This window comes from Primulina tabacum, chromosome 8, assembly GCF_025594145.1.
Source record: "Primulina tabacum isolate GXHZ01 chromosome 8, ASM2559414v2, whole genome shotgun sequence".
NCBI classification, from domain to species: Eukaryota; Viridiplantae; Streptophyta; class Magnoliopsida; order Lamiales; family Gesneriaceae; genus Primulina; species Primulina tabacum.
In genome coordinates, this window is record NC_134557.1 from 6,199,195 (window position 1) to 6,224,040 (window position 24,846).

Genomic DNA, 24,846 nt, shown 5'->3' on the forward strand with positions numbered 1-24,846 from the left:
ACTACACCTGAGGTCGACAAGGGCAGTGAGTTATTGTTGGTGCCAAGATGTTGCACAGACAAATAGTGACTCATGACAAGCTTATAGACGAAGATGAATGTGAATGAACCGATCTCAAATTGGAATGAGAGGGATTACGAGACTGTATAGTGCAAGAAATGAGCCTTAAAATATTTGACATGTACTACTCATACTAACAAAATGCATCTTCTTTTTAGTAGTTCATCAAATAAAAAATTTAAAGTTAAACGTGTTTGGATTGAGATAATTTTTTGGATGAGTGACCCCCGGAAAGTTTCCCATTAAGCGTGCGAGTGGATGAAGCACACCGGAAATACCCGTATTTAAATTATGAGGATAGTCCTCTAAACCAAGGTGTTACACACTATTGATTTCCGTGCATGAGTGCCATTTTATTCATTTTCATTTAAATAAATAAATATATACATATATATATATATTTAATATTGAATTTGAAATTAATTGATTTGAAATCCATTAATCCAAGAACAAACTCAAACTCTTGTGTTCGTGCGTATATAATGCACGTAAAAAGCGCATTACTGATTTTGTGCATGGATGCCATTTTATTAATTTTCATTTAAATAAAAATGTAGTTCTTCCAAATTAAAAGAAAATTGGTATCATACGAACGGTTGGAACCGAAAATTAAATTCATAATTATATCATGAAAATAAATACAAGATCCTCATTTGAGTATCAATCATATGAAATATAAGAGTAAGGAAAAATTGCAACGTTGGTCCAATACGCGTTGGAAAATGCTAAAATTTCAAATAAAATATGGATAACAGATCAAAACTAAAATTTGATAATATAGAACACCAAAATCGCAAAAAGACAAATATATATAAGATAAATTGCAATTTTCCATGGTATTCTTGTGAATTAATTTGGATAATGCGTCTTAATAAATTATAATACTGTTATATCCTTAAAAATTTATTTTTTGTTTTCTAAGTTAAAATTTAAACACATTAAACCTAGTAGTTTTTCTTTTCCTTTTCTTTTCACCTTTTTTCCTTCCAAAATATTTCACCATCCTTATTTCCATCAACTTGTCCAAAAATTATCAGTTCAAAAATTAGGGATTGCAATTTTTATCCTCTATTTTGTAACTTTTAGTCTTTTCTGATGTGTCCTGTTGTGCGTTGTGTCACTTCAGCATATATTATAAAAATGACTTGAATTGTCAAAACTTGAATATACAAGAACAATATTGAAATTTAACAATATAAATCATAAAACTTTAATGGGAAACTAGAAATTATATTTTTTTTAAAAAAAAAAACTATACCAAATGGCTAACACATTTGACCCGCCTTAAAACGAGTCACTAAAAACGTAACTCAACCCGCCTGTTTTATATGGAGAGGCAGGCTGACTAATTAAAAAGACCATGATTTAATTCATAACTTAAAAAGTAAAGATTTAGAGGTTTAGCTAATTAGTCTCATTGCTGCAAAACATATAAGGCTAGCATTAGAGCTAGGATGTTTTGAGAAATTTTTTTTATCGGATTTGGCTCGGATTCAGACCATATGTCAAATCCAAATTTTAACCATACAAGTGAAATGATACACAAGTCGATAAACAAATATAGTCAGCATAAAATTTCGTTGATATTATTCGAATATTTACCATATATCTTATATATCGATGTATCCTGTGATACTACAGGTCAGAAAGATCTCGCTAAGATAAACGAGGATAAAATGCATGGCATTAATTAATTAATTAATTAAAGATTCCCCAATGCATTTTGTGATGTGTTGGTGTGTGTGTATATAAATGGTGGATTGGCATTGCATCCTCACATAGATTTGAAGGCCAGGTTTAATTTGTTTCATCAGTAATATACACTTATTTTCTCCAAATAATTTCTCTCTTTTGCTTTGTCTTTGTTGAAAGATTTTGCAGATTATCTTCACTTCATTGTTTCTTGAAAGAATATTAATATTAATCAAAATGAAGAAGTCATCAAACCTTCCTCAGAAACAATTTCCTCTCACCCTTGATGAAGCTATGGAGTGTGAGATGAAACATGGCAGCCTGTTCAATGATCCTAACATAGATCTGAAGAAGATCAGAAGGTGAATTATATTTAATTTATTTTTTTAAAACTTTTTAAGTTTGAAATTTAAACAAAAAAAATATATTTTTATATATAGAGAATTAAGCAAAGTCTATAAATATAATTATGGACATCTAAACTCATCTTTTAACCCTCCATCTGATATTTCAGGACTATATCAAACAGACTATCCGCTCAGAGATCTAGAATTAAAATGTTTAATTGTACTCGTGATATGGAAAAGGTGGTCAAGGATTTGGAGGTAAATATTGTTCCATTGTTTTGTCAAATGATTATGTATGTTTTAAAGAATAAATTGGAACTTCTATTTAGAAAAGTTCCATAGAAAAAAAAAAGGAGAAACATTTTTGTTCTCATCACTTGCACATTTTCCATTTTTGGTTTTTTCCACCTGAATACTGACATGGCGCTAGAAATTACTGACATGACACGGAAAAATACTGATGTGTACTGGATGTTGTTGATGTACGATGTCATGTCAACACTGTGATGAAAAATTACTAAAATTGATAAACTAAAATCGTGAATAGTTTAATAATACGATTAAAAATGAAAAATGTGCAAATTATGGGACCAAAAATGTTATTCTCCATAGAAAAAATATATACTTTTTAATTATATGAGTGAAGAAAACCTTGCTGATTAATTAAATATTATTATTATATATTTACCATGTATTTGCAGGCACAAATCTCCATTCTCGCCCCACAAGTGGGAAGCTGCAAAGAGAATAATAAACTATTGCAGCTTGAAAATGATTCCCTCCAACAAGAACTGGAGAAACGCTCAAATGAATCCAGGCGTCTAGAACGTAATTAAAAATATATTAATTTCATCACTAATATTTTAAATCACTTCAAATAAAATCTAGCTACCTACAATAGTTGCATGCATGATATATAAAATAATATATAAATTAATTTTACTATATTTAATGCGTGCAGTGGAAATCGAAGAGAAGAAGACAGAGATAAAAGTGCGTAAAGAACTCGAGAAAACTGCACCCAAGAATAAGCTTCCTTTAGAATCCAAGGGAAAACAGATATCTGATTTCAGTTTCGAGCCACAAAAGGTCGCACCGTATCCAAATATAATGATGTACCAAATTTGTCTCCAAAATCAGTGGAAAAATCCCAGAACTTCGCGTGGTACAGAGATTAAATCGGCCAAGGAAGCTGTTGGTGAAAATTGAAGTCAGTTTTTGGCCTGTGGGGATTTTTTTATGCATTTTCTTGTTCTTGCGTCAATTGATGGGACGTTGTTCTTGATTTTCTTTTACTTCAATTTAATTTTTATGTGTCAAGAAAAATTTGCTGTGTTTTTTCCTTAATGTGAAATTTGGCTCATTATCTTGAGTTTTTTATGCGTGGTTACAATATTTGGAATCAACAAAACAAAAAAATTTTCGAGTTCAAACATTGATAAGTTACTACTAAAATTGCAAACTTGTAATTTTTGTTTTTATAACGCGACAAAACAAAAATATCAGAAGATAATGATAGATATTATCTATATATTGGTCATAATACCACTACAACAAAAATAACTTTTCGAAGCGCACTATTAACAGCGCACAATAAAGGCACGCTGTTAATAGTATTATTAACAGCGTGCATGTTATGTGCGCTATTAATAGTAAAAAAAATTTACAAAAATCGTGTCTAGACATGAACGGCGTACATTAATCCGCATGCCGTCAATATTATTATTCACGGCATGCATAATATTGCACGCTGCGAAAAATGGGGGCCCAATTGGGGAGTATTTAGCGACGATTAATAAAACTGTCGTAATTTTTAAATTAGGTGCAAGATATCAATATATCAGGAGTCAAATTATCTTTATCAACCATCATAAATAATATGCTTGAGTTTGTTCACGACTCAAGGGATCATGCCTGGGAAATGGTGCTGCCTCGAAGCTATCAACTACCTAAGCCGGACTGAATCAATGTAGCCAAACATCTCCATGACATAATATCATATTATATATATAACAGATCTGAACTTAAATATAATTGAATCTCAATAACAGACAGAGTCAATATGTTATGATCAGTGATATTGATATGTCTAGCTAAAATAAAAATGCATGTGGACAGAAGAAATATTTTATTTTATTTTACACGTCAGTTACACATTGGCAATATGCGAGTCATCATACAATATCACATAAATCAACAAAGAACAAATAAATCATACACAGATAATCAGATGACTTTATCATACATTGTGAAAATAACCGATCTCTATTCATCTCAGCCAATTTACTAGTAATTTAAATCCTCAAAAAAAAATTTAAAATGTCAACTCAGAAAAATCACCTAAATATTATATTTAAATGGTATTATTATTGTATAAAAACAACAACCATTTAAATTCACTAAAATTTCAGTTTCAACTATTTTAGTTTTTAAATTCCAAAAATTTCAATATTCGAATTCCATTATTTTATTAGATTATTGCGATAAATTCCAATAATTATCAAACTATCATAATTTCCTCAAATTATCGCATTATTGATTAAACGTTAAATTTTAGGTCCTCGATTTATACCTCCAAATTCTGGAACCTACAACAATAGCCCAATAATTAATCGATATTGGTGCAACATTTGAGCTAAAATTTGATTAAACTCGAATGGGTGAAACTCCCACAGAGGTAGCCTTTCTTGGGACAATAAAGACAGTAAATCGAGTTTTTACTCTTCCCAAACTCGAATATTATTAACGGCGTGCACCCATATGTGCGATGTTAGTATTGTTGCACTTGACAGAAATAATGACGTGCATTAAAAGCACGTTGCAGATAGTAATATCCGCATCATGCATTTATGTGTGTTGTTAATAAATTATATAAACGACAGCGTGCAGTTATATGTGAGCTGTTAATAACCTATGCAATTTTCGCAGCGCAAAATAAATGCATGACGTTAATAGTATTATTAACAGCGTGCATGTTTACGTGCGCTGTTAAAAGTAAATCATTTTTTTAAAAAAATCGTGTTTAGACATTAATGACGTACATTAATCGCACGTCGTCAATAGTATTATTCACAGTATGCATATTATTAGCACGCCGCGGAAATGGGTACGAATTTTTAAATTAGCGACGGATTTTGTGAAACCGTCGCTTTTTAAAGTTTAAACCGTCGCTATATTTCGCAATGGTTTATAATAAACCGTCGCAAATTTAAACTCGACGGCGGTTTAAAAACAAAGCGACGGTTATTATTAAATCGTCGCTAATAGCCGTAAATATCCGACAATTTGTAGGCAATTTGCAACTATTGAAGTGGTGTTGAGAAAAAATGGAACGAAAATCGGATATTTATAGGCAATTTGCAACTATTAGCGACGGTTCTCTTTTAACCGTCGCGAATGGCGACGGTTTAATGGACAACCGTCGCTATTAATAGTTGCAAATTGCCTATAAATATCCGATTTCTGTTCTATTTTTTCTCCACACCACTTCATAACACTTAAAATTTTTCACTTTTATACGATTTTAGTTCGATTTAGATACGTTTTTTGTTTAAATTTTTTGTTAATGTTTTAAATGTTCGTTAAGATCATGAGTATTGTTATCATAGTTGTATTGTGATTTTTTAAAAAATTTATTAAATCATAAAAGTAATTTTTTTACGTAAAATTTAGCGACGGTTGTTAACTGTCGCGAAATGTAGCGACGAGTTTTTAACCGTAGCTAAATTAGTGACGGATTATAGACCGTCGCTAAATTAGCGACGGCGTTCTTCGGTTACGAACCGTCGCCGAGTAGCGACGGTTTTGTGAAAAACCGTCGCCCAAAACCGTCTCTGATGTTAGATGTTCTATGAATTTTAACGGCGTACGTTGAACGCTGCAGATAGTTGTATCCACGGCGTGCATATACGCCGTGGATAATAGTATTAACAGCTTGCAACTTTGCAGCGTGCAATGTGCGCTGCGGAAAAAGAATTTGCGCGCTACGAAAAGCCATTTTTATTTAGTGTCATGATCACAGAAAAAAATGTTCATTCAACTCGATATGAACTCGATCAAAAGCCTTGTTCATATCGAGTTTAGTGCCATGAGTCCCGTCAGACCTCTGGATCGTTTTCATCATGTGTGGAGACTCTCAAAAGCAACGATAACATTATCAGCGATAAGACATTCCGGTATATAAGCACTTTTCAGACATAGATTGGTAATTTAGTGGCCCAATATAACTCACAATTGTCCTGAACTCCTGATAAAAACATGTGTGGAATCCGTCGGGACCTGGGGCTTTCCAAGGCTCCATACCGAATAAGGCCTTGCGAGCATCATCACTAATGTAAGAGACATCGAGATAAGATCGCATATCATTAGAAATCATCACCTCCAACCCAGAGAGGACATTAACAATTGAAGCAGTAAAGGGTGTGTGAGTAGTAAAAAGATAAGAGAAATAATCCATAAAAATTGAATCCACTGCTCTGGCATCCGTAGTCCATTCATTTGAATGTGACAAAATTCTAATCCGATTATTACTATGCCAGATAGATGCCTTGTTGAATAATTAATTTAAAATGTTAAAACAACTTATTAAGGAGAAAAAAACAACGTTTTCACTATTCAGCTTCGACTAAATGATTGGATACAATACATTCCATTGTTCATATGAATCATCATAAATATGGCAGAAATAATAATCTCACAATCTACGCAGGAGCTGAAGGTTGACGGGTCAACCTCCTCAGTCGGCCCACCCATTGATCCTCGGGGACCCGACCCGCCCAATCCGGAGGTGGCCCGCCAAATGACACCTCACGCATGGCCTCCATCACTCTACCAGCGTTATCCGCCGTCAACGGAGCGCGGCGACGCCTCTCGTCCTCTCTGAATGCTCTCTCTATCGCCCTCTCTGATTCGGTCACCGTCTCCTCTTCCTCATCTTCATCATCGTATTCACGGGCTTCATCGCTCAGATCAAGCGATGATATTCCATTCTCCAAGCAGTTCGATTCGGCATAGCCATTCGCCAGATTGTGGAAATCCAGATCTTGATGACCGTTGATCTCATCGTCTGAATTCTGATATTCATCAGAGAGCTCTCCTTCGTCCAATGAAGATATCGGCTGGTAGTATTCCGGCGAATCGTCGGGATTCGTGTCGGAAGAGCTTCCGCCGCCGCCGTCGTTTCCTGCAAGCAAAAGTGAGAGAGAAAATACATAGTAGGGCTCGTAAATTCGACACAGAGTAGAACATCGCTTGCCTCCGATGAATTCAACGGTCCCAGCTGCTGCCCCGGCGTTCATTTTTCCTTCAGCACCTCCAAAGGTACATAATATATTCCACATTTATACGAGCAAGGGGAAATTAAAATTGAAGGCTTAATGTCATTTTGCCCCTTAGAATTTCGTGTCTACTCAAGTTAGCCCCGACTGTCAATCGAAATGCTTCCATCATCATAATTAATACAACATTTAATTATTTTTTATTTAATTTTCAATCCAATCCCTTTTTTTTATGTCCGATTGGTTAATAATGTGACAAAAACTTGTGTGAGACGGTCTCATGAGTCGTATTTTGTGAGACAGATATCTTATTTGGATCATTCATGAAAAAATATTACTTTTTATGCTAAGACTATCACTTTTTATTGTGAATGTCGGTAGGGTTGACTCGTCTCACAGATAAAAATTCGTGATAGCATCTCATAAGAAACTTACTCTAACAATTTATGTTGTTGCAAAATTAATATGGATTAGTCTCAATAAATGATTAACTCTTTTTCCAAGAATAACATTTAAAAGTTTCGATTCAATTTGATTAAATGTATTTTATAAATAATGTTACGATTTCAACGGATCATTTGTTTGTATTATACAAATGATAGTCGGCTATTTTTTTTTTTTTATTTTAGTAGAGATTTTGTTAACAGTTAGTCTTATATCTGAGATTTTGTTCCAAAATTAATAGATTGATATCAGATAAGCTATAACCGTCTTTGTATTTTTAATAAATTGTTTGATTTTTATTATCTAAAATCTAAATATTCTATGCATACTAGCAGTCGAGCACACGCGATGCATATATAACGTAATAACATTTTCTGAACGCACATATCTTTAAGGTGACACATTATGTCAAACACTTAGTGAACAATGAGATTAAACACAAAACAATTGTATTCAATTGGACTACAGTTTATTTTTATCCAAACAACATTTATGTAAAATATTCCAAACAACAATATTAACAAATGTTTCAATTGATACAATACAAATCGCAATCATGTATGCATATTCCAAATTGGAAAATTAAAGAAAAAGATCTTATCGAGATGAGATAGAATAAATTGAGCAAACATGATTTTGTAGTTTTAGAAAATCATAGGATAAGGTTTAAGGAATCAAGATGGAGACATGGAGTGGGGAAGCAGTTTAGAAAAACAACGTGAAAGAAGATATATGTGTATATGTATATTGATACGTGAGTAAGTCTTTTGTGGGACGATCTCATTAATCTTTATCTGTGAGACGAGTCAACCCTATCAATATTCACAATAAAAAGTAATATTTTTTCATGGATGACTCAAATAAGAGATCTGTCTCACAAAATACGACATGTGATACCGTCTCACACAAGTTTTTATCTTGATATATATATAATCTCAATATTAAATATATTTAAATAAGACAAAAACTTGTGTGAAACGTTCTTACAGGTCGTATTTTGTGAGACGGATCTCTATTTGGATTATCCATGAAAAAGTATTACTTTTTATCCTAAAAGTATTATTTTTTATTGTGAATATCGGTAGGGTTGATCCGTCTCATAGAACATGTAAAGATTCGTGAGATCGTCTTTCAATAAAAGGCATAACAAAATATATCCATGAGCTCGAATTTTGTTAAATCCATCTTTGTGAAATAAATAGATACGAATATATTCAGAGGTTAATAACCAAAATGGCAAGGAAAAGATCTTTGGAGAGTAGAAAGCAGCGCTGACGTGGAGCAACCAGAAGCTTACGTCCTTGTATGTTCTTTTACAAATAGTAAGTGGTTGAGTATGGTGGTAGGGAACTAGGAAATGGCCATTCCTCTCTTCAATTCATTTGCCGCTATTTCTCACTCCACAAGCAAACGATTGAATCCTATTTCCACCTTTGATTCCTTGAGACTTCCCTCCATAAACACAAAGAAGAAGTGGGTTTCTTGTGCCCCTGCAGATTCCAATTCCCTTGGGTATGTCCTTTAGCCCTTTGCTTTCTGTGCACCACAACTCTAATATCCGATTCTATACTTTTTGGCTCACGACAGACTATGACCTACTAAATTTGTGTTAAGTTCTTGATTTACGTGTTGCAGTTTAGAGGCAGGCGTGTGGTTAAATGTTGGGACTTATCTAATCCCACACCCTAACAAGGTACAACTCTTGATTCTTGGTCAACTTTAATTTCTTGTTTCAGTTTTGTTGCTCGTCAGTTCATTAAAGTGTGTGGCTCTTTGACTCTATAACTTTTGGAAGGTTTATTATCATGGATTGTGCAGATAGAGAAAGGTGGAGAAGATGCTTTTTTTGTTAGCAGCCATGGTGGGGGAGTTATTGCTGTGGCCGATGGTGTTTCTGGGTAGTTTATAAAATATGATTCTATGATCTATTTTTTGCGGCATCGCATTAATTAAATGATGGGCCTTAAACAATGTATGCAAAAAATATTCACGCTTTGGCAGTTGGGCTGAAAAAGATGTGGATCCTGCACTGTTTTCACGCCAATTGATGACTATTTCCTCTAGCCTAGTGGACGATGCGGAGGTATTGAACTATTTATATTACATCTATATGATGTTATGGCCTTTGTATGATTGTTATGAGCGTACATATTGCATGTACTTCATTTTTTCTCTTCGTCTTTCTCCTTATTGTAATTCATATTGTTTATAGATTGAGTTGGAGAGAAATAATTTGTTTTGATTAATAGGTTAATTACAGTCCACGGAATCTGATCAGGAAGGCACATGCTGCGACCTCTACCATTGGATCCGCCACGGTGTAGGTTCTTTTACGTCTTCTTTTTGAATGACACTTACTTTTGTAGGGACAAGACAAACTTGGCCTTTTCATACTATTCCTGATGATGTGCATACTGAATGCATTGGTAGCTTCTGGATCATGTTGAACCTACATGTACAATTCACTTGATGTGCTTTTCGAATGTTTGTGTTTGTGCCTGATGTAATTGTCCCTAAATTTTGGTTTCCCTTTTAGGGCTGTTGCAATGTTGGAGAGGAATGGGACGTTGAAGATTGCCAATGTGGGGGATTGTGGTGTTAAAGTAATACGCAAAGGTAGTATTGCATACTCTCAATGCTCTCGTTTCCTATCTCTTAGGACATTTCAGTTCCCACTTTTCATTTGTTCTTGTTTAGATAAGGATCTTGGTGATTCTTGCCCTCTATTTATAGGTCAGGTAACATTTTCCACATCACCACAAGAACATTATTTTGACTGTCCATACCAGTTGAGCTCTGAGACTGTTGGTCAGACGTTCCTTGATGCCACGGTATCATATTCATCCACCTGTCCATGAACATCCTCTGATTTTCCTAGACAAATTGACCTAAAATTCCAATGTTTTTCTTAAAATTCATCTTATTTCTTGGTGCCAACTCATTTTTCTTTTATCTGGTTTTGTTAAATTACAGGTGACAAGCATCGAGTTAATGGAAGAGGATACCGTTGTGATGGGCTCGGATGGGCTCTTTGATAATCTTTTTGACCAAGAAATTATTTCAATAGTTGGCTCATATGATAATGCTTCCGATGCTGGTATGGTGAAATACATTTTTTCTCCCCAGGAATTTAAAGCTTGGTTAGGTAGTTTTGTTGTGTTTTGATTGATATATCTGGATGCTAGCAAAGGCATTGGCTAATTTAGCTCATACCCATTCAAAGGACTCGAGTTTTGAATCCCCTTATTCGCTGGAAGCTCGAGTTCATGTGAGTTACACATTTCTTTATATCTGCAACTACATAATGCCCATGCCCTCTCTTACGTGGTTTTTGTGATCAGGGTTTCGACGTTCCTTGGTGGAAGAAACTTTTGGGAATGAAGTTAACAGGCAAGAGTTTGACGAATGCCAGACTTGTTGATTTCCATTAGTTTTGATGCTTAAATTGAGGTTTTCCTTGTGAAATTGCGCAGGTGGAAAGCTTGATGATATTACTGTAATTGTTGGGCAGGTGAAGAGCTCATTGAGCTAGCTCGACTTTGACCACTGACGATAGCCTACCTATTAAAGAAGGTTTGGATATTTTTTCCATTCAAAAGAATTATGGGATAGTTGATTTTGTCATCTCTTTAATGATAATTTAGTGGGATCAAAATTCACAGAGGAAATGAAGATTGAATAATTATTGTGGAGTCTATGTTTTGTTATTTGGCAATTACAGTTCCGACGCTATATCATTTGACATAATTTGTTTCATTACCGAACATTTATCATATATCATTTGACAAGAGAAAACTATTCTGATGATGTATGATTTGCGAATCACATATGTTTTAAAAAAATGCAAGAAAATAGGTTTTGACTCATTGGAAACTTATGCGTAAATGTCAAACATAATGGTCTTGATTGGGATATAAGATTAACGAAGCGGCCTCTATATGAATTTAATTTGTAAGCTCGAATAGGAATAAACGTCAATTTATGATTTCAAATCCATCAATATTATTCTAATTTGAATTTCGCTGTCAAATCAAATCTGTCAATTCAATTGAGGTGTTTTTAAATTGTATGTGTAAAAAGTTTATCATTAAAATTCCATGTACATTAACGTAAACACTAGTATTGCGGATATATAATGAATTTAAGAGCTTGTTTACCTGTCTTGCAATATAAGCTTGCATGTGTGGTCAAGAATACAAACTCAAGCTCGAGTTCTATTTCTAGAGTCGAGCTCAGATTACTTCCTCTCTTGACATTCTCAGACGGCATGCCTAGGGGATGGTGGCATATATACAAACCTATAAGTTGAATCAGAATAGCGTTCTGGAATTCAGAGGGGTCAGTCTTGAATAGAGCACTAATCAATTCAATGAATAAGTGATAGTTTTCCCATCAATGTAGCGATGTGAACACGTGAACTCGGAAAAATTAACTCGAGGACTTGATATAGAGCGAGAAATAACAATCAAAACCATGCATGGCATGTAGGAACAACAGTTGCATATGAATTAAAAGAAATAAAGAGAAACTGATCCTTCTAAATTACCAGATTATTGCATCTGAAAAGCGAACAACAGTAATAATACATAGTAAATAAATACTGCCTCTATATGACTGGCTTATGGCTGCCTCTAACATCCTTATGAATCACATCACTCCTCCAAAGAATTTCATCAAATTATCAGCAAGCGGTTCTCCAAAAAAATCCATCTCTCGCCATATTGCCTACCAAGATCTTACAGGGTATCTACTGAGAAAAAAGAAAAATAAACAATAAAGCAACCTATCGGCTCTTTCTCAGGTCCCATTGCCCCTCTGGTCGGATATGTTTATATCATGGAAAAAAGATTTTGCAGCTTCATATGTGGACCAGCATAGCATTCTAGGCATCCAACCTCTCATAAGACCATGGTATCCATCTTTCTCTACTATCGTTCGAACAACATCACGGATTGAACCATTAACAAATCTATCACATCCACAAACACCCTGCAAAATGTCAAAAGATTAAGAATGAAGAAATTAGTTCAAAAACTCACATACATAATATTGAAGTGCAGGGAAAGTGCCAAACTCATCTGATTTGCTGGGTATTAGAGGTTGAGACAGAGGATTGCTCAGGATGTGGTTATTAATACAAAAAAATATAAAAAGTTTAACTAGCAGTTCCAGTAGTCTTATTTTACATTGGGTACCTTTCAAAGAAACTCACGATAATTACAATTATCTTGGGACTTTTTCTAAATCAAGATAAAGTGGTGAGTTGAAAGAGACTGAAACAAGATGTTGCAACATATCTCTAAATTACATCATTTTGTGTGATTTTACATCATTATCCGCTATCCAGTTAAACCTAAGTCGTTTTATTGGACAGTTAAGGAGTTGTAATTGTTTGGTATATGACAAGGAACTCAAATCCCAAATCAGTCTGGATTGTTTAGAACCATGGATATTATAGCAAAAGAGGTTAAGAATTAAGGGCTTCAAGCAAATAAGCCATGTTCCACACTACAAGTGACAATAACACCTTTATCTTTGGTGATGATGGTATTGACATTACAGCTGTACAATCTTCCAGTCTCCACTAGTTTACTAGAAATTAGCTGATAAATCAAGTTGTTCTTCATGTCAAGGAAGTATATGGAGGTCACCCAACTGCTTTTATCTTTTCATTCTTATTATTTTCATATCTTCTTTAATCTTTCTAATGCTCTTTTTTCTACTCTAACTGAATCCAAGAATCCATGCAGAAATTGATATGATAATTACTCACTGGATTACACATGTCCTTGAATATTTATCGAAAATTTTAACATCAGAGGGACTTCAAGAAAACATCATTTGTGAACCTCTTTTTCATGCAGCAATATTACTAATGCTCATGACATTATTGCACCTCAAGCCTTGAACAATTGTGCTTTGAACTATGGGACATAGCATATATAATCAAAGGAAGTAGCGAGACGTAGTCAAGAATACTATGAAGAATTTGTCAATAACCAGGTACTCAAATATTTATTACAGTCACTGCCTTCTCCTCTTCGTAGTACACTAGAACGACAACAGGTATAGAGCATCTCAATAAACTTTGCACTAGGCTCAAGAAATCTTTTAGCAAAAGAAAAACAGAACTTGCATAAAGTAACAAAAAAGAAAACCATCTTCCCCCTATTTTTTCAACCTACAGATTAGGAGGTAGATTAACATCAATATCCTTTCGTTCTTCAAAACCACGGTTTTTATCAACCAAGATTTGGCGTAGTGCCCAAATCACAAATTCAGCGACTAACAGAAATCCAACATACTCTATCTTCAAATAAATCAATCATCGAGTTCATATCAAAACTAAAGAATTCAGAGAACATCGCCAAATTTATGCAGAAGATATGCCTTCGTTCTCATAACTTCTGCACGCCTAACATTTTACACAAGACATGATAGTAATATTAAATACCTGGCACTGTAACTGAGTCTTCACCACATCAAAAGGTGTGGTAACGGCTGCTGACAATGCCCCTGCCGCTGCTCCAGCTGTAGCATGGACCACCAACCGTTCATCACTCACACTCATCGGTGAAACCTCCATTAAACCTCTTTTTGCCGCCTCGTAGGTAGTAAAATGCACAGCCGTGAAAGGAGCATTCATTAGCACAGTTGTTCTGTAAGATGCATAGAACGCCCTAAAACCCTCCTCTATCAGCACCCTCCTCACGCAATCCAACACCCCGTGATAAGGGCTACTACTCAATTGCAGCCTCTGCTTCACCATATCCATTGGCGTAAACACTGCATCGCTAGCAACAGTGGCAAAAATACCCGACAGGGCATGTGCCCCCGAATTATTAGGATTCCCTCCAGAGAAATTCTTCTTACAGAGTTCATAAACAGAGAAATACACGGCGTGCGCGGGGCCAGCACCAAGCCCCATGGCGCCAATGCCGCGGTAGAGAGCTTTAATGCCGTCCGATCTCAGAATATACTGAAGGGCATGCTTAACACTAACAGATCGAATTGGGCAGGAGCCGAGGGCTTGCATCTGGGTTTTAACCGTGTCAACCGGGAACATCGCCATGTGCTCAACCATTCCCGCCACTGATCCAGCTATCATGAACTGCGAAAAATGAAGCCCGTCGTGCGCCTCCGCGGCGACCTCCGAACGGTATTCATGTGGCTGCGTCATCTGAATCAGGTCGGGCTTCTGAAACTTGGGGGAGGCGTCGGTTGTCATTAAAAATATGGTATACCGAAATCAATCTAGGGTTGAGTGGATTTTTGGTGCAACAAGCTTTCTCCATACAAGGGCTTAGAAACATAGATAGTATTAATTTGGGCGGTGAACTGGAACATAGAAGATCAAGTCAGAACTTGATTGTGTAAAATGTAGAAAATTCCGTCCCTGTAAAAAGTGCATTTTTCAAATTAGGGTTTCAACATTTGGGGATTTAAATTGCGACACAACAGCTGCCGTGGATAATCAAATGTTTTCCATGTTCACTCCCTCTTTTTTTTCCGATCTCAATTCTCATATCCACATTAAAAAAATCGAATCCTAAATTTTATTTTAATAAATGAAATTTGTTGAAAATAAGAGATTAATTGTTGAAAGTAAAAGTTGTAAATATTGAAAATTAGTTTATGATGATATATGTAATGATGTATTTATTTTTGAATTATTTTCAGACAAATTATATAAATAGGTATCTCAATTTGTGAATAAAAATACAATTGAGTAGATAAAATTTTATAAAGTGTGTAATTTAATATATTTTGAGAGTTTGTCATTTTTACTGTTTACTGTAAATTTTTACTTTTAACACGTTATCAGTACAATACTCGAAAGATCTCCATATTTTTCCAATCTCCAAAACACAAGAAAAATTAACAATATTCAAAAGTAAGAATATTTATTTTACTATTAATTTATTTTTATTGTATATATATTTATGACACTTTATTATAATAACGTGATGTGATTATATTATTACACTGCTTTTATAATTTTATTGTGTTACTGTTTATTTATTGTATATATATATTTGAATAATATCATGTTGTTATATAAAAGGAGTTTATGACACCTCATTATAATAACTTGATGCTATTATTTCACTATTTATATATTTTTATTGTTTTATGTAATAATTATATATTTGTATAATGTCACAATATTATAAAAAAAAAGTCTCTAACACGTCATTATAATATTGTGATGTGATATACATAATTATTTAAACATGATTAACATTATATACATAAAATTATTATCATAAAATTTACATATACATACATTTATTTTTTTAAGATTTTGTAACGGTCATAAACAACTAGTTTTTATCCTATAAATATGATTTTACAAACATATTCAGTCACTCAAAACTTACTCTTCCTCCCTAAAAAGTTTCTTCATCAAAATTTTCAAAGAAGAAGAAGATGGTTCTTTCAAAATTATTTTGTATAATTATTTTTGTTATTATACTTACTAGTCTTGTATTTATCGGAGAATATTCACATCGCGTTTTTTCTTTATTTTTAAGAATGCTTGTACTTATAATTTATCCGTTACTTTTTATTGGAATATTAATAAATATAGAACTTAACTAATAAAATGAATTGTTGTTTTTTTTGTATCACCATGTCAAATTTGGCAAAGCTCGAATTTGTTGTACTCGACATTACGGAAAAAAATTATATGTCATGGACTCTCGCTGTAGAAATGCATCTTGAGTCATTGGGTTTAAGTGAGACCGTTATAGAAAATGGTATCTAATCTTCACAAGAAAAATCGAAAGCTATAATATTTTTACGTCGACATCTTGATGAATGATTAAAATGTGAATATCTCATTGAAAAAAATCTCATGGCTTTATGGAAATAATTAAAAGAAGATTTGAACATATAAGAAAAGTTATATTTTCGATCCGCTCGTGATGAATGGAATACGTTAAGATTCCAAAATTTTAAGAAAGTCAGTGATTACAATTCAGCGATTTATCGAATAATCTCGCAATTAAAATGTTGTGGATATAGGGTTATGGAATCGGAAATGTTTGAAAAAATATTTTTCACTTTTCATGCATCAAATATAACTCTGCAACAACAATGTAGAGTGCGTGGATTTGCAAGATATTATGAACTTATCAAATGCCTTCTTGTGACGAAAAGAAAACGAGATGCTAATGAGAAATCATCAGTCCCGACCCGCTGGATCAACATCATTTCCAGAAGTAAATGTTGTAAGTAAAAATGAATTTAAACCTGAAAACCAAAATCAAAGTCAAAGATAAAGTTTTGGTCGAGGATCGTGGTTATAGTCGTGGACGTGGAAGTGGTCGTGGTCGTGACCGTGGTTTTGAAAAAAGTCGAGATAGTTACTTCTATAACTCATCTCAAAAAGGCGTCACGAACTACCCACTGAAAAGGCAACATGAAAACATGAGTGTTAATGAAAATCACCCAAAACGATTTGAAAGTTCTTACTTTAGATGCGGCACTCCAGGACATTGGTCTCGTATTTGTCGAGCATCCGAGCACCTTTGTAAGCTCTATAAGAATCGATAAAAAGAAAATAAAAAGAAACCAATTTCACTAAACGCAGTAACCGTTTGAGTGATTCAACTCATTTTGATTATGCAGATTTTTTGAATGATTTCTCTGAAAATGATCAATATATTGGTGAAATAGAAATATAAAATATTTTATTTTTCATGTGTTTATATTCTAATGTTTTATTGTATATTTATGATATATGTTATATTTTTCAATAAATTATATATGTGTTGTCAGTATTTTTTTATTGCATATTTTTTTGAAATTCAAATATGGAAAGTGCTATGAACAAAGTTAAATATGAAACTAATCCCATAAAAGTTTACATATCTGATAGTGATACAAGACACACTATTCTCTGAGATAAAAGATATTTATTCGAACTAAAACCAACAAAAACAATGGTGAATACAATCGAAAAGAAATTTGTCAAGTTTTAATGACATATATTCTCATAGGTATGATACTCAGACAATAAATGAAGGAAATAAAAAATATGTGTCTTACCACATATAAATCAGGAAAGAAATATGTAATTGAAAAACTATCAATCCTCCCTAATGGATTGCATTATACACATATAAGTCAAATGAAATCAAACATGATAGTTGATAATGCTTCAATACTGATTAATTGGCATGATCCAGGACGATTAGGACGTCCTCGTTCAACAATGATGCGAATAATTATAGAAAATACACATGATCATCCGCTGAAAGACCAGAAGATCTTTAAAAATAATAAGTTTCAATGCATATCATGTTCTCTTGTAAAACTTATTATAAGACCATCATCAGCTAAAATTCAAAATGAATAACACATGTTTCTTGAACGTATTCATGGTGATATTTGTAGGCCAATTCATCCACCATGTGAACCATTTAGATATTTTATGGTATTGATCGATGTCTTCAGTAGATGGTCACATGTATGTTTATTATCAACTCACAATGTGGCATTTGCAAAACTACTTGCTCAAATAATAAAATTGCGGAATCAATTTCCCGATCATACAATCAAGAAAATTAGACTTGATAATATTGATGAATTTACTTCACAGACTTTCAATGATTATTGTATGTCAATGGAATCACTGTTGAGCATCATGTTGCTTATGTATATACACAAAATTGATTAAACGTCTACAATTGATTGCTAGACCAATGATTATGTAAAAAAAAACTCCATGTTTTTATACGGGGACATGCAATTTTACATGCTGCTGTGCATTAATTCCCATCAGATCAAGTGCATATCATAAATACTCGTCATTGCAGCTTGTTTCTCATCTGAGAATTTTTGGATGTATGGTATACGTGCCTATCGCACCGCCTTAACGAACAAAAATGAGACCTCAAAGAAAGATCAGAATTTATATTGGTTATGATAGCCCATCAATAATTCGATATCTTGAACCTCGGACAGACGACGTGTTTACAGCACGTTTTGCTGATTGTCATTTTAATGAGGAAATCGTACGAATGTTATGGGGAAAAAATAAATATATCGAAAAAAAATTACATGGTATATATCATCATTGTTATATCTGGATCCAAGAACTAAACAATGTGAAAATGATGTACATCAAATTGTGCACTTACAAAGAATAACAAATCAAAAAGCAGATGCATTTGCAGACACAAAAGGGGTAATTAAGTCATATATACATGTTGTAAATGCCTCTGCTCGAATTGAAATTCCAAAGAAATAAATTGAAGACACTCGTGATGTCATTAAATACTTGAAGCGTAGAAGGCCAATCGGTTCCAAGGATAAAAATTCTCTAAAAGAAAATGCATAGAAAAACACGATGATCACAAAATAGAGAATGATATTCCGACGAAAATACATGAAGATGAAAATGTTCTGTTAGAACCACAAACTGATGAGAATCTTGAAATCTCTATCAATTATATTAATACTGAAAATGTGGAACCGAAAAAATATAAAAGAAATTGATTAGATATTTTCTTACAATGTGGCATTTGATATCATAAATAACAACGAAGATCGTTAAACAAAATCTTTTGGTGAATGTAAAAATCGACAAGACTAGATAAAAGGGAAAGACGTCATCCAGGTTGAATTGGATTCGCTAAATAAACGTAATGTTTTTGGACTTATAGTCCTTACACCTGAAGGTGTAAAACCTGTTGGGTACAAGTATGTTTTTATTCGAAAGCGAAATGAGAAAATTGAAATAGTAAGATATAAAATTCGACTTGTTGCACAAAGTTTTTCTCAAAGGCATGAATTTGATTATGAAGAAACATATTCTCTTTTTATGGATGCAATTACGTTTTGGTATTTAATTAGTTTGGCGGTACCTGAAAATTTAGAAATACATCTTATGAATGTTGTCACAATTTACTTATACTGGATCACTCGATAGTAGTGTGTGTGTATAAATATATATATATATAAGTATATATGAAAATCCCTGAAGTATTTAAGATGCTTGAAACACAAATTTCAAAACACAAAAAATTTTATTATGTGAAATTGCAAATATCATTATATGGGTTAAAACAATCCGGTCGAATGTGGTGAATCGGCTAGGTGAATATTTAATGAAAAATAGATATGTAAACAATTCAATATACCCTTGCTTTTTCATTAAGAAAACAACATCCGGATGCGTAATTATTGTTGTATATGTTGATAATTTAAACATCATTGGAACGAATAAGGAAATTCAAGAAGTTGTGTTGTATTTGAAAGAAGAATTTGAAATGATGGACCTTGAAAAAACAAAGTATTGTTTGGGTTTGCAAATTGAACAAAAAGAATGTGGAATATTTGTTCACCAGTTAAATTATACAGAAAAGGTCCTTAAAAGTTTTAATATGAATAAATCAAATCATTTAAGTACTCCAATGGTTGTTAGATCATTAAACATAGAAAATGATCAATTTCGTCCATGTGAAGATTATGAAGTTATTCTTGGTCCAAAAATACCATATTTAAGTGCTATCGTTGGCCTTATGTATCTTGCAAATTGTACAAGACCTGATATATCTTTTGCTGTAAATTTATTGACAAGATTTAGCTCATATTCAACAAAGAGACACTGGAACAGAATTAAACATATATTTAGCTATCCACGAGGAACGACATACTCGGGACTTTTGTATTCAAAAGATACCAGTCAAAGCATAATTTGTTATGCTGATGCCGGGTAATTATCCGATCCACACAAGGCACGTTCTCAAACCGGATGTGTATTTACTCGTGGAGGCACTGTAATTTCTTGGCGTTCACAGAAACAAACACTTGCAACAACTGCATCAAATCACGTCGATATTATTGCACATCATGAAGCAAGCCATGAATGTGTATGGCTAAAATCAGTGACTGAACATATCCAAATCTCATGTGGATTATCATTTGACAAGAAGCATGTGACACTATATGAAGATAATGTTGCATGTGTTACTCAAATGAAAGAATGATACATAAATAGCGAAAGAACTAAACATATTCCCCCTAAGTTCTTTGCATTCACCAAAGAGCATGAGAAGAATAAAGATATTGATATTCCTCACATGCAGTCAAGTGAAAACTCATCAGATCTTTTCACAAAGGCACTTCCTACAATAATATTCAGAAAGCATATATATAATATTAGGACGCACAATCTACGAAATTTGTGAAGAATTGTTCGTGTTAACATGATGGGGAGTTTACGTGACTGCACTCTTTTTCCCTTACTATGATTTATATCCCAATGATTTTTCCTAGTAAAGTTTTTAATGAGACAATATAAAAAAACGTAATGAAGAAAATCATTGTATCATGATTATAATCACAAGGGGGTGTTGAAAATAAGAGATTGGATGTTGAAAATAAGAGTTGTAAATACTGAAAATTAGTGTGTGATGATGTATTTATTTTTGAATTATTTTCAAAGAAATTCTATTAAATAGGTTTCTTGATATGTGAAGAAAAACACTATTTAGTAGACAAAATTTTATAAAGTGGGTAGTTTAATATATTTTGAGAGTTTAAGATTTTTAAATTTTACCATAAATTTTTTCTTTTAACAAAATTCAGGTTTTTAATCTATTTTGTAAAAAGAAACAATTTAAAATTTTAATTAAGTTACTATTATTATTATTTAATTTCGAGGCCAAATATAAAATAGGCTGGTCGTGTGATCATGTTGTACCCCGGACGGCATGCAGTTTTTTTATCCAATTCGTCGAAATTATCTTTAATACTTTTTGTGACTTTATATAAATACTTATCAAATAAATATTATTTATATAAACCATAAATTACATATTAAAAAAATTAATTAAATATCTAATGTGGCACGTGGACCACAAAATTAACATGTGTTGTCAAGATTACTTTTCAAATCCCTGTCCATTATGTATTGGATTGATTTAATTATGAAATTCCTTCCTTTCTATTTTAGAACAGTTCCGTATATATGCAGTGGATTTCAGATTCTCGTTTGAAATCCACTCATCAAGTATCTCTCTCTCATATATGAATCATTAAATCCAGACCCAACCTAAATGAGATTTTGGTAAGAAGGGATAAAAATGGTTAAGAAATGCATATAAAGACAGATCATAGAAAGGACATGGATATTAATTTAGAGTATTTTTTACTAAGGGGATATTGGGGACCAAGTGCATTTTAGCAGCAAAATTTGCAGTTTAATTCATCGTAGATGACGAATTTGGCGGCGCCCGCGATCAATACCAAATGGACTCTCTCTTGAGGGGGTCTTGCATGACATGGTAACTAACTGAAGTTGCAGCAAAGCTATGGCAGTTTTGAAAGTCACAAAGGCTAACGTCGTGGGAAGAAGCTAAGAGAAGAGACTTTTCATGATCTGATTGAGGCGGCTGCGTCTGCGGCGCTGTCCCGGGTTGTACTTGATGTTGCATCTGATCAATGCACATGAGAATCTCAGCTTCAGCCACAGCTAACTGCGTCTGTAGCCTCGATACTTCATTTTGCAAGTATGATATCGCTCCCACGCATCCGTATACCGGATCCCTTATCCTCGCATTCGCCTCGTATACTAAACTGCTCACTGCATCTGCTCGCTGGTGAACTGGAACCTCCTACAATAATTTCCAAATCCAAAACAAAACTTATATATATTTAAAATAAAGAAGAAAAGAAAGAAACGCGTACCTGCAACATCTTGCTGACATTGCTGGCACCAAAGACCTTGTGAACCATAGCAAACTTGTGAGGATCATCGGGAGGGAAGTAAGGAGCAAAGATGCAGTCCTTCGAACACCGGCGACGCAACAATTTACACGAAGCACAGGGTCCTCCTCCCATTTTAAATCTCATTAATCACGTAAAATTAAAACACAAGTTTCATAAATGATATGTATATATATCACCCTGATATCAGAGAAAGAAAGAAAAAGTAGACTGGAGAAACGTTAAATTTTGAGAACAAGGGTGATTAAAGCCTTACGTATCACATATAGACTTATAATTATAAATATATATATATATATATATATATATATATATAAAATATATTCTTGTGTGGAGAGTTGACCACCGCCGCGGTAAATGATGTAACTGGCCGAGGCTACCCATTCTATATTTTTTTCTAGTTTTCCACGTTGCACAGATTTTTTAATTCCCAATCCCACATGTACGAGTTATTAAGATTAAAAGGAAAATATGACAAAGAAGATTTCAATTTTAGAATCATTATTATGTTCAATTTAAACAAAACAAAAAAAAAATCTATGGCTAGTTTCTTTTTGAAATAAGATAAAAACTTGTGTGAGACGGTCTCACAGGTCATATTTTGTGAGACAAATATCTTATTTGGATCATCCATGAAAAATTATTACTTTTTATGCTAAGAGTATTACTTTTTATTGTGAATATCGGTAGGGTTGATCCGTCTCACAGATAAATATTCATGAGACCGTCTCACGGGTCGTATTTTGTGAGACCGTCGTAAATTTTTATTTGTGAGACGAGTCAACCCTACCGATATTCACAAGAAAAGGTAATAATCTTAACATAAAAAATAATATTTTTCATGGATAACCCAAATAAAAGATTTATCAAACAAAATGCGACCCGTGAGACTGTCTCGCACAAATTTTTGCTCATATATAACGAGACTGGCTAGGGTTTGTTGATTAGTTCAGTATTCGTTCACATGGAAAGTGAGATTTCAATAAATTTGTTTAATAATCGTCACAATCAGTCACAAACACACGTTAACAATATAAAATCAAGAGTAACAGTTCCCTAAACCATATTTTCTATTTATTTAAAGACTTATTGATCACATCTAGTTAGATATTCAAACATGAATAAGTAAATATATGCCTCTTGTGGCACAAAATTCTCCCAATAGCCACAATTTTTCCTCTCCCTACTAACAATGATATATAGCCCGTGTACAAGAAGCAAACCACGTCAAATAATATCACTGATGAAACCTAGCTCTTACAAATCTAAATCCTTTCGTCCAAACACAATCTAAGAAATCATATGATAATTGGACAAATATATTAATCCGTGGCTCACTTTTCTCCCATTAATATTTGTTTTATTTCAACTGGTTCCTAAATTATATCATATCATTTTTTTCACGACAAAAAAAGCTCGCCAATAAATGAATGAGACAGTTTCGAAGTCCGACATGAAACTGAAATCTAAAAGACCAAATCAAAATATGAGAAATAATTAATTCGCCATCATATTAATTATAATCAAGTGATCACATGCATTAGATTGTGCTTACTTCTAAAATATATAATTATATATTCTCCGTCACATGGGCATCAGACAAAAATATTCTCGCTCTGTTTACACACATATACTCTATATTCAATGTTAAAATTCTTACCTATTAAAAATGGGTTCCTTTTATTATTATTATTTTTTAGGATATATATATATATATATATATATATATATACAGCATAAATAATGTCCTAAAAATATTTGCCTATATTTAAAGACCACGACGGCGTTTAATAACAAATGTTATGTCCCTATTTTAGTAGCTAACTGTGCATCAATTAATTAAAATTATCATCTCATGTGTACTCCAAAATTTATTAACAGCGGGAGAACCCTAAGCTGTGGAATCTCTGAAGCTCGCATTTAATGCCCATCACATGATTTCGAGCTTCTAATATGCCATTCCAAAGAAATTAAAACAGCTCTCTTCCCTACCAATTATATAATGTGTACTGAACATATACATATATATTTAATAAGTTTTAATATGCTGCATATCTATCATATACACTGATGTGAGCACCGATAAGATGACACTCACATATTGAATGTGATTAAACGTAGAAAAAATAGGTATCCGATATGTGAGTGTCACATCAATATTTGTCTTTACATAAGTGTGCATCGTGGATGTGCATTATATATATAAATGTGTGTGTATATATATCATGGTAAGTCCATATTAATTAACTGCCTTTTGTTTGAGCTTCTGATATTTTCATTTTAAACAT

At 33.2% G+C, this 24,846-nt stretch overlaps 4 protein-coding genes across 7 annotated transcripts; 1 reads left to right on the forward strand and 3 right to left on the reverse strand.

Moving 5' to 3' along the window:
* Positions 1-6,691: 6,691 nt before the first annotated feature.
* LOC142553365 (uncharacterized) lies at positions 6,692-7,500 on the reverse strand. Its single transcript, XM_075663569.1, has 2 exons — positions 7,354-7,500; positions 6,692-7,281 (listed from the first exon to the last, which is right to left on the reverse strand). The coding sequence occupies exons 1-2, from the start codon at positions 7,436-7,438 to the stop codon at positions 6,800-6,802; spliced, it is 567 nt and encodes a 188-aa protein (XP_075519684.1). The 5' UTR covers positions 7,439-7,500; the 3' UTR covers positions 6,692-6,799.
* Positions 7,501-9,049: 1,549 nt separating this feature from the next.
* LOC142553364 (putative protein phosphatase 2C 1) lies at positions 9,050-11,575 on the forward strand. Of its 4 annotated transcripts, none has more exons than XR_012821934.1 (11): positions 9,050-9,331; positions 9,455-9,512; positions 9,638-9,717; positions 9,821-9,902; positions 10,069-10,139; positions 10,356-10,435; positions 10,517-10,650; positions 10,793-10,916; positions 11,010-11,087; positions 11,161-11,209; positions 11,293-11,575. XR_012821934.1 is itself a non-coding variant. In XM_075663565.1 (11 exons), exons 1-11 carry the CDS (start codon positions 9,177-9,179, stop codon positions 11,349-11,351), a joined length of 975 nt encoding a protein of 324 aa, XP_075519680.1. In that variant the 5' UTR covers positions 9,051-9,176; the 3' UTR covers positions 11,352-11,575. The 4 variants fall into 4 exon arrangements, 3 of the variants coding, with proteins under 3 accessions (XP_075519680.1, XP_075519681.1, XP_075519683.1); XM_075663565.1 differs by having other exon boundaries at positions 9,051-9,331; positions 11,005-11,087; XM_075663566.1 differs by having other exon boundaries at positions 9,053-9,331; positions 10,553-10,650; positions 11,005-11,087.
* A 762-nt stretch (positions 11,576-12,337) lies between these two features.
* LOC142553366 (uncharacterized) lies at positions 12,338-15,296 on the reverse strand. The gene is made up of 2 exons (XM_075663570.1): positions 14,274-15,296; positions 12,338-12,808 (listed from the first exon to the last, which is right to left on the reverse strand). The coding sequence occupies exons 1-2, from the start codon at positions 15,045-15,047 to the stop codon at positions 12,617-12,619; spliced, it is 966 nt and encodes a 321-aa protein (XP_075519685.1). The 5' UTR covers positions 15,048-15,296; the 3' UTR covers positions 12,338-12,616.
* A 6,608-nt stretch (positions 15,297-21,904) lies between these two features.
* On the reverse strand, positions 21,905-22,781 carry LOC142553370 (LOB domain-containing protein 12-like). Its single transcript, XM_075663576.1, has 2 exons — positions 22,520-22,781; positions 21,905-22,446 (listed from the first exon to the last, which is right to left on the reverse strand). The coding sequence occupies exons 1-2, from the start codon at positions 22,682-22,684 to the stop codon at positions 22,072-22,074; spliced, it is 540 nt and encodes a 179-aa protein (XP_075519691.1). The 5' UTR covers positions 22,685-22,781; the 3' UTR covers positions 21,905-22,071.
* Between the last annotated feature and the right edge of the window lie 2,065 nt (positions 22,782-24,846).

What these genes read in the sequence shown, in the direction of transcription:
- LOC142553364 (XM_075663565.1), top strand. Translation starts at nt 9,177, where the DNA reads ATGGCCATTCCTCTCTTCAATTCATTTGCCGCTATTTCTCACTCCACA. An exon ending in TAATCCCACACCCTAACAAG is followed by an intron (nt 9,513 to 9,637) that starts GTACAACTCTTG and finishes TGGATTGTGCAG; the next exon opens with ATAGAGAAAGGTGGAGAAGA. An exon ending in ACCATTGGATCCGCCACGGT is followed by an intron (nt 10,140 to 10,355) that starts GTAGGTTCTTTT and finishes TTTCCCTTTTAG; the next exon opens with GGCTGTTGCAATGTTGGAGA.
- LOC142553366 (XM_075663570.1), bottom strand. Translation starts at nt 15,047, where the DNA reads ATGACAACCGACGCCTCCCCCAAGTTTCAGAAGCCCGACCTGATTCAG. An exon ending in AGACTCAGTTACAGTGCCAG is followed by an intron (nt 12,809 to 14,273) that starts GTATTTAATATT and finishes GACATTTTGCAG; the next exon opens with GGTGTTTGTGGATGTGATAG.
- LOC142553365 (XM_075663569.1), bottom strand. Translation starts at nt 7,438, where the DNA reads ATGTGGAATATATTATGTACCTTTGGAGGTGCTGAAGGAAAAATGAAC. An exon ending in GACCGTTGAATTCATCGGAG is followed by an intron (nt 7,282 to 7,353) that starts GCAAGCGATGTT and finishes TTTTGCTTGCAG; the next exon opens with GAAACGACGGCGGCGGCGGA.
- LOC142553370 (XM_075663576.1), bottom strand. Translation starts at nt 22,684, where the DNA reads ATGAGATTTAAAATGGGAGGAGGACCCTGTGCTTCGTGTAAATTGTTG. An exon ending in ATGTCAGCAAGATGTTGCAG is followed by an intron (nt 22,447 to 22,519) that starts GTACGCGTTTCT and finishes AAATTATTGTAG; the next exon opens with GAGGTTCCAGTTCACCAGCG.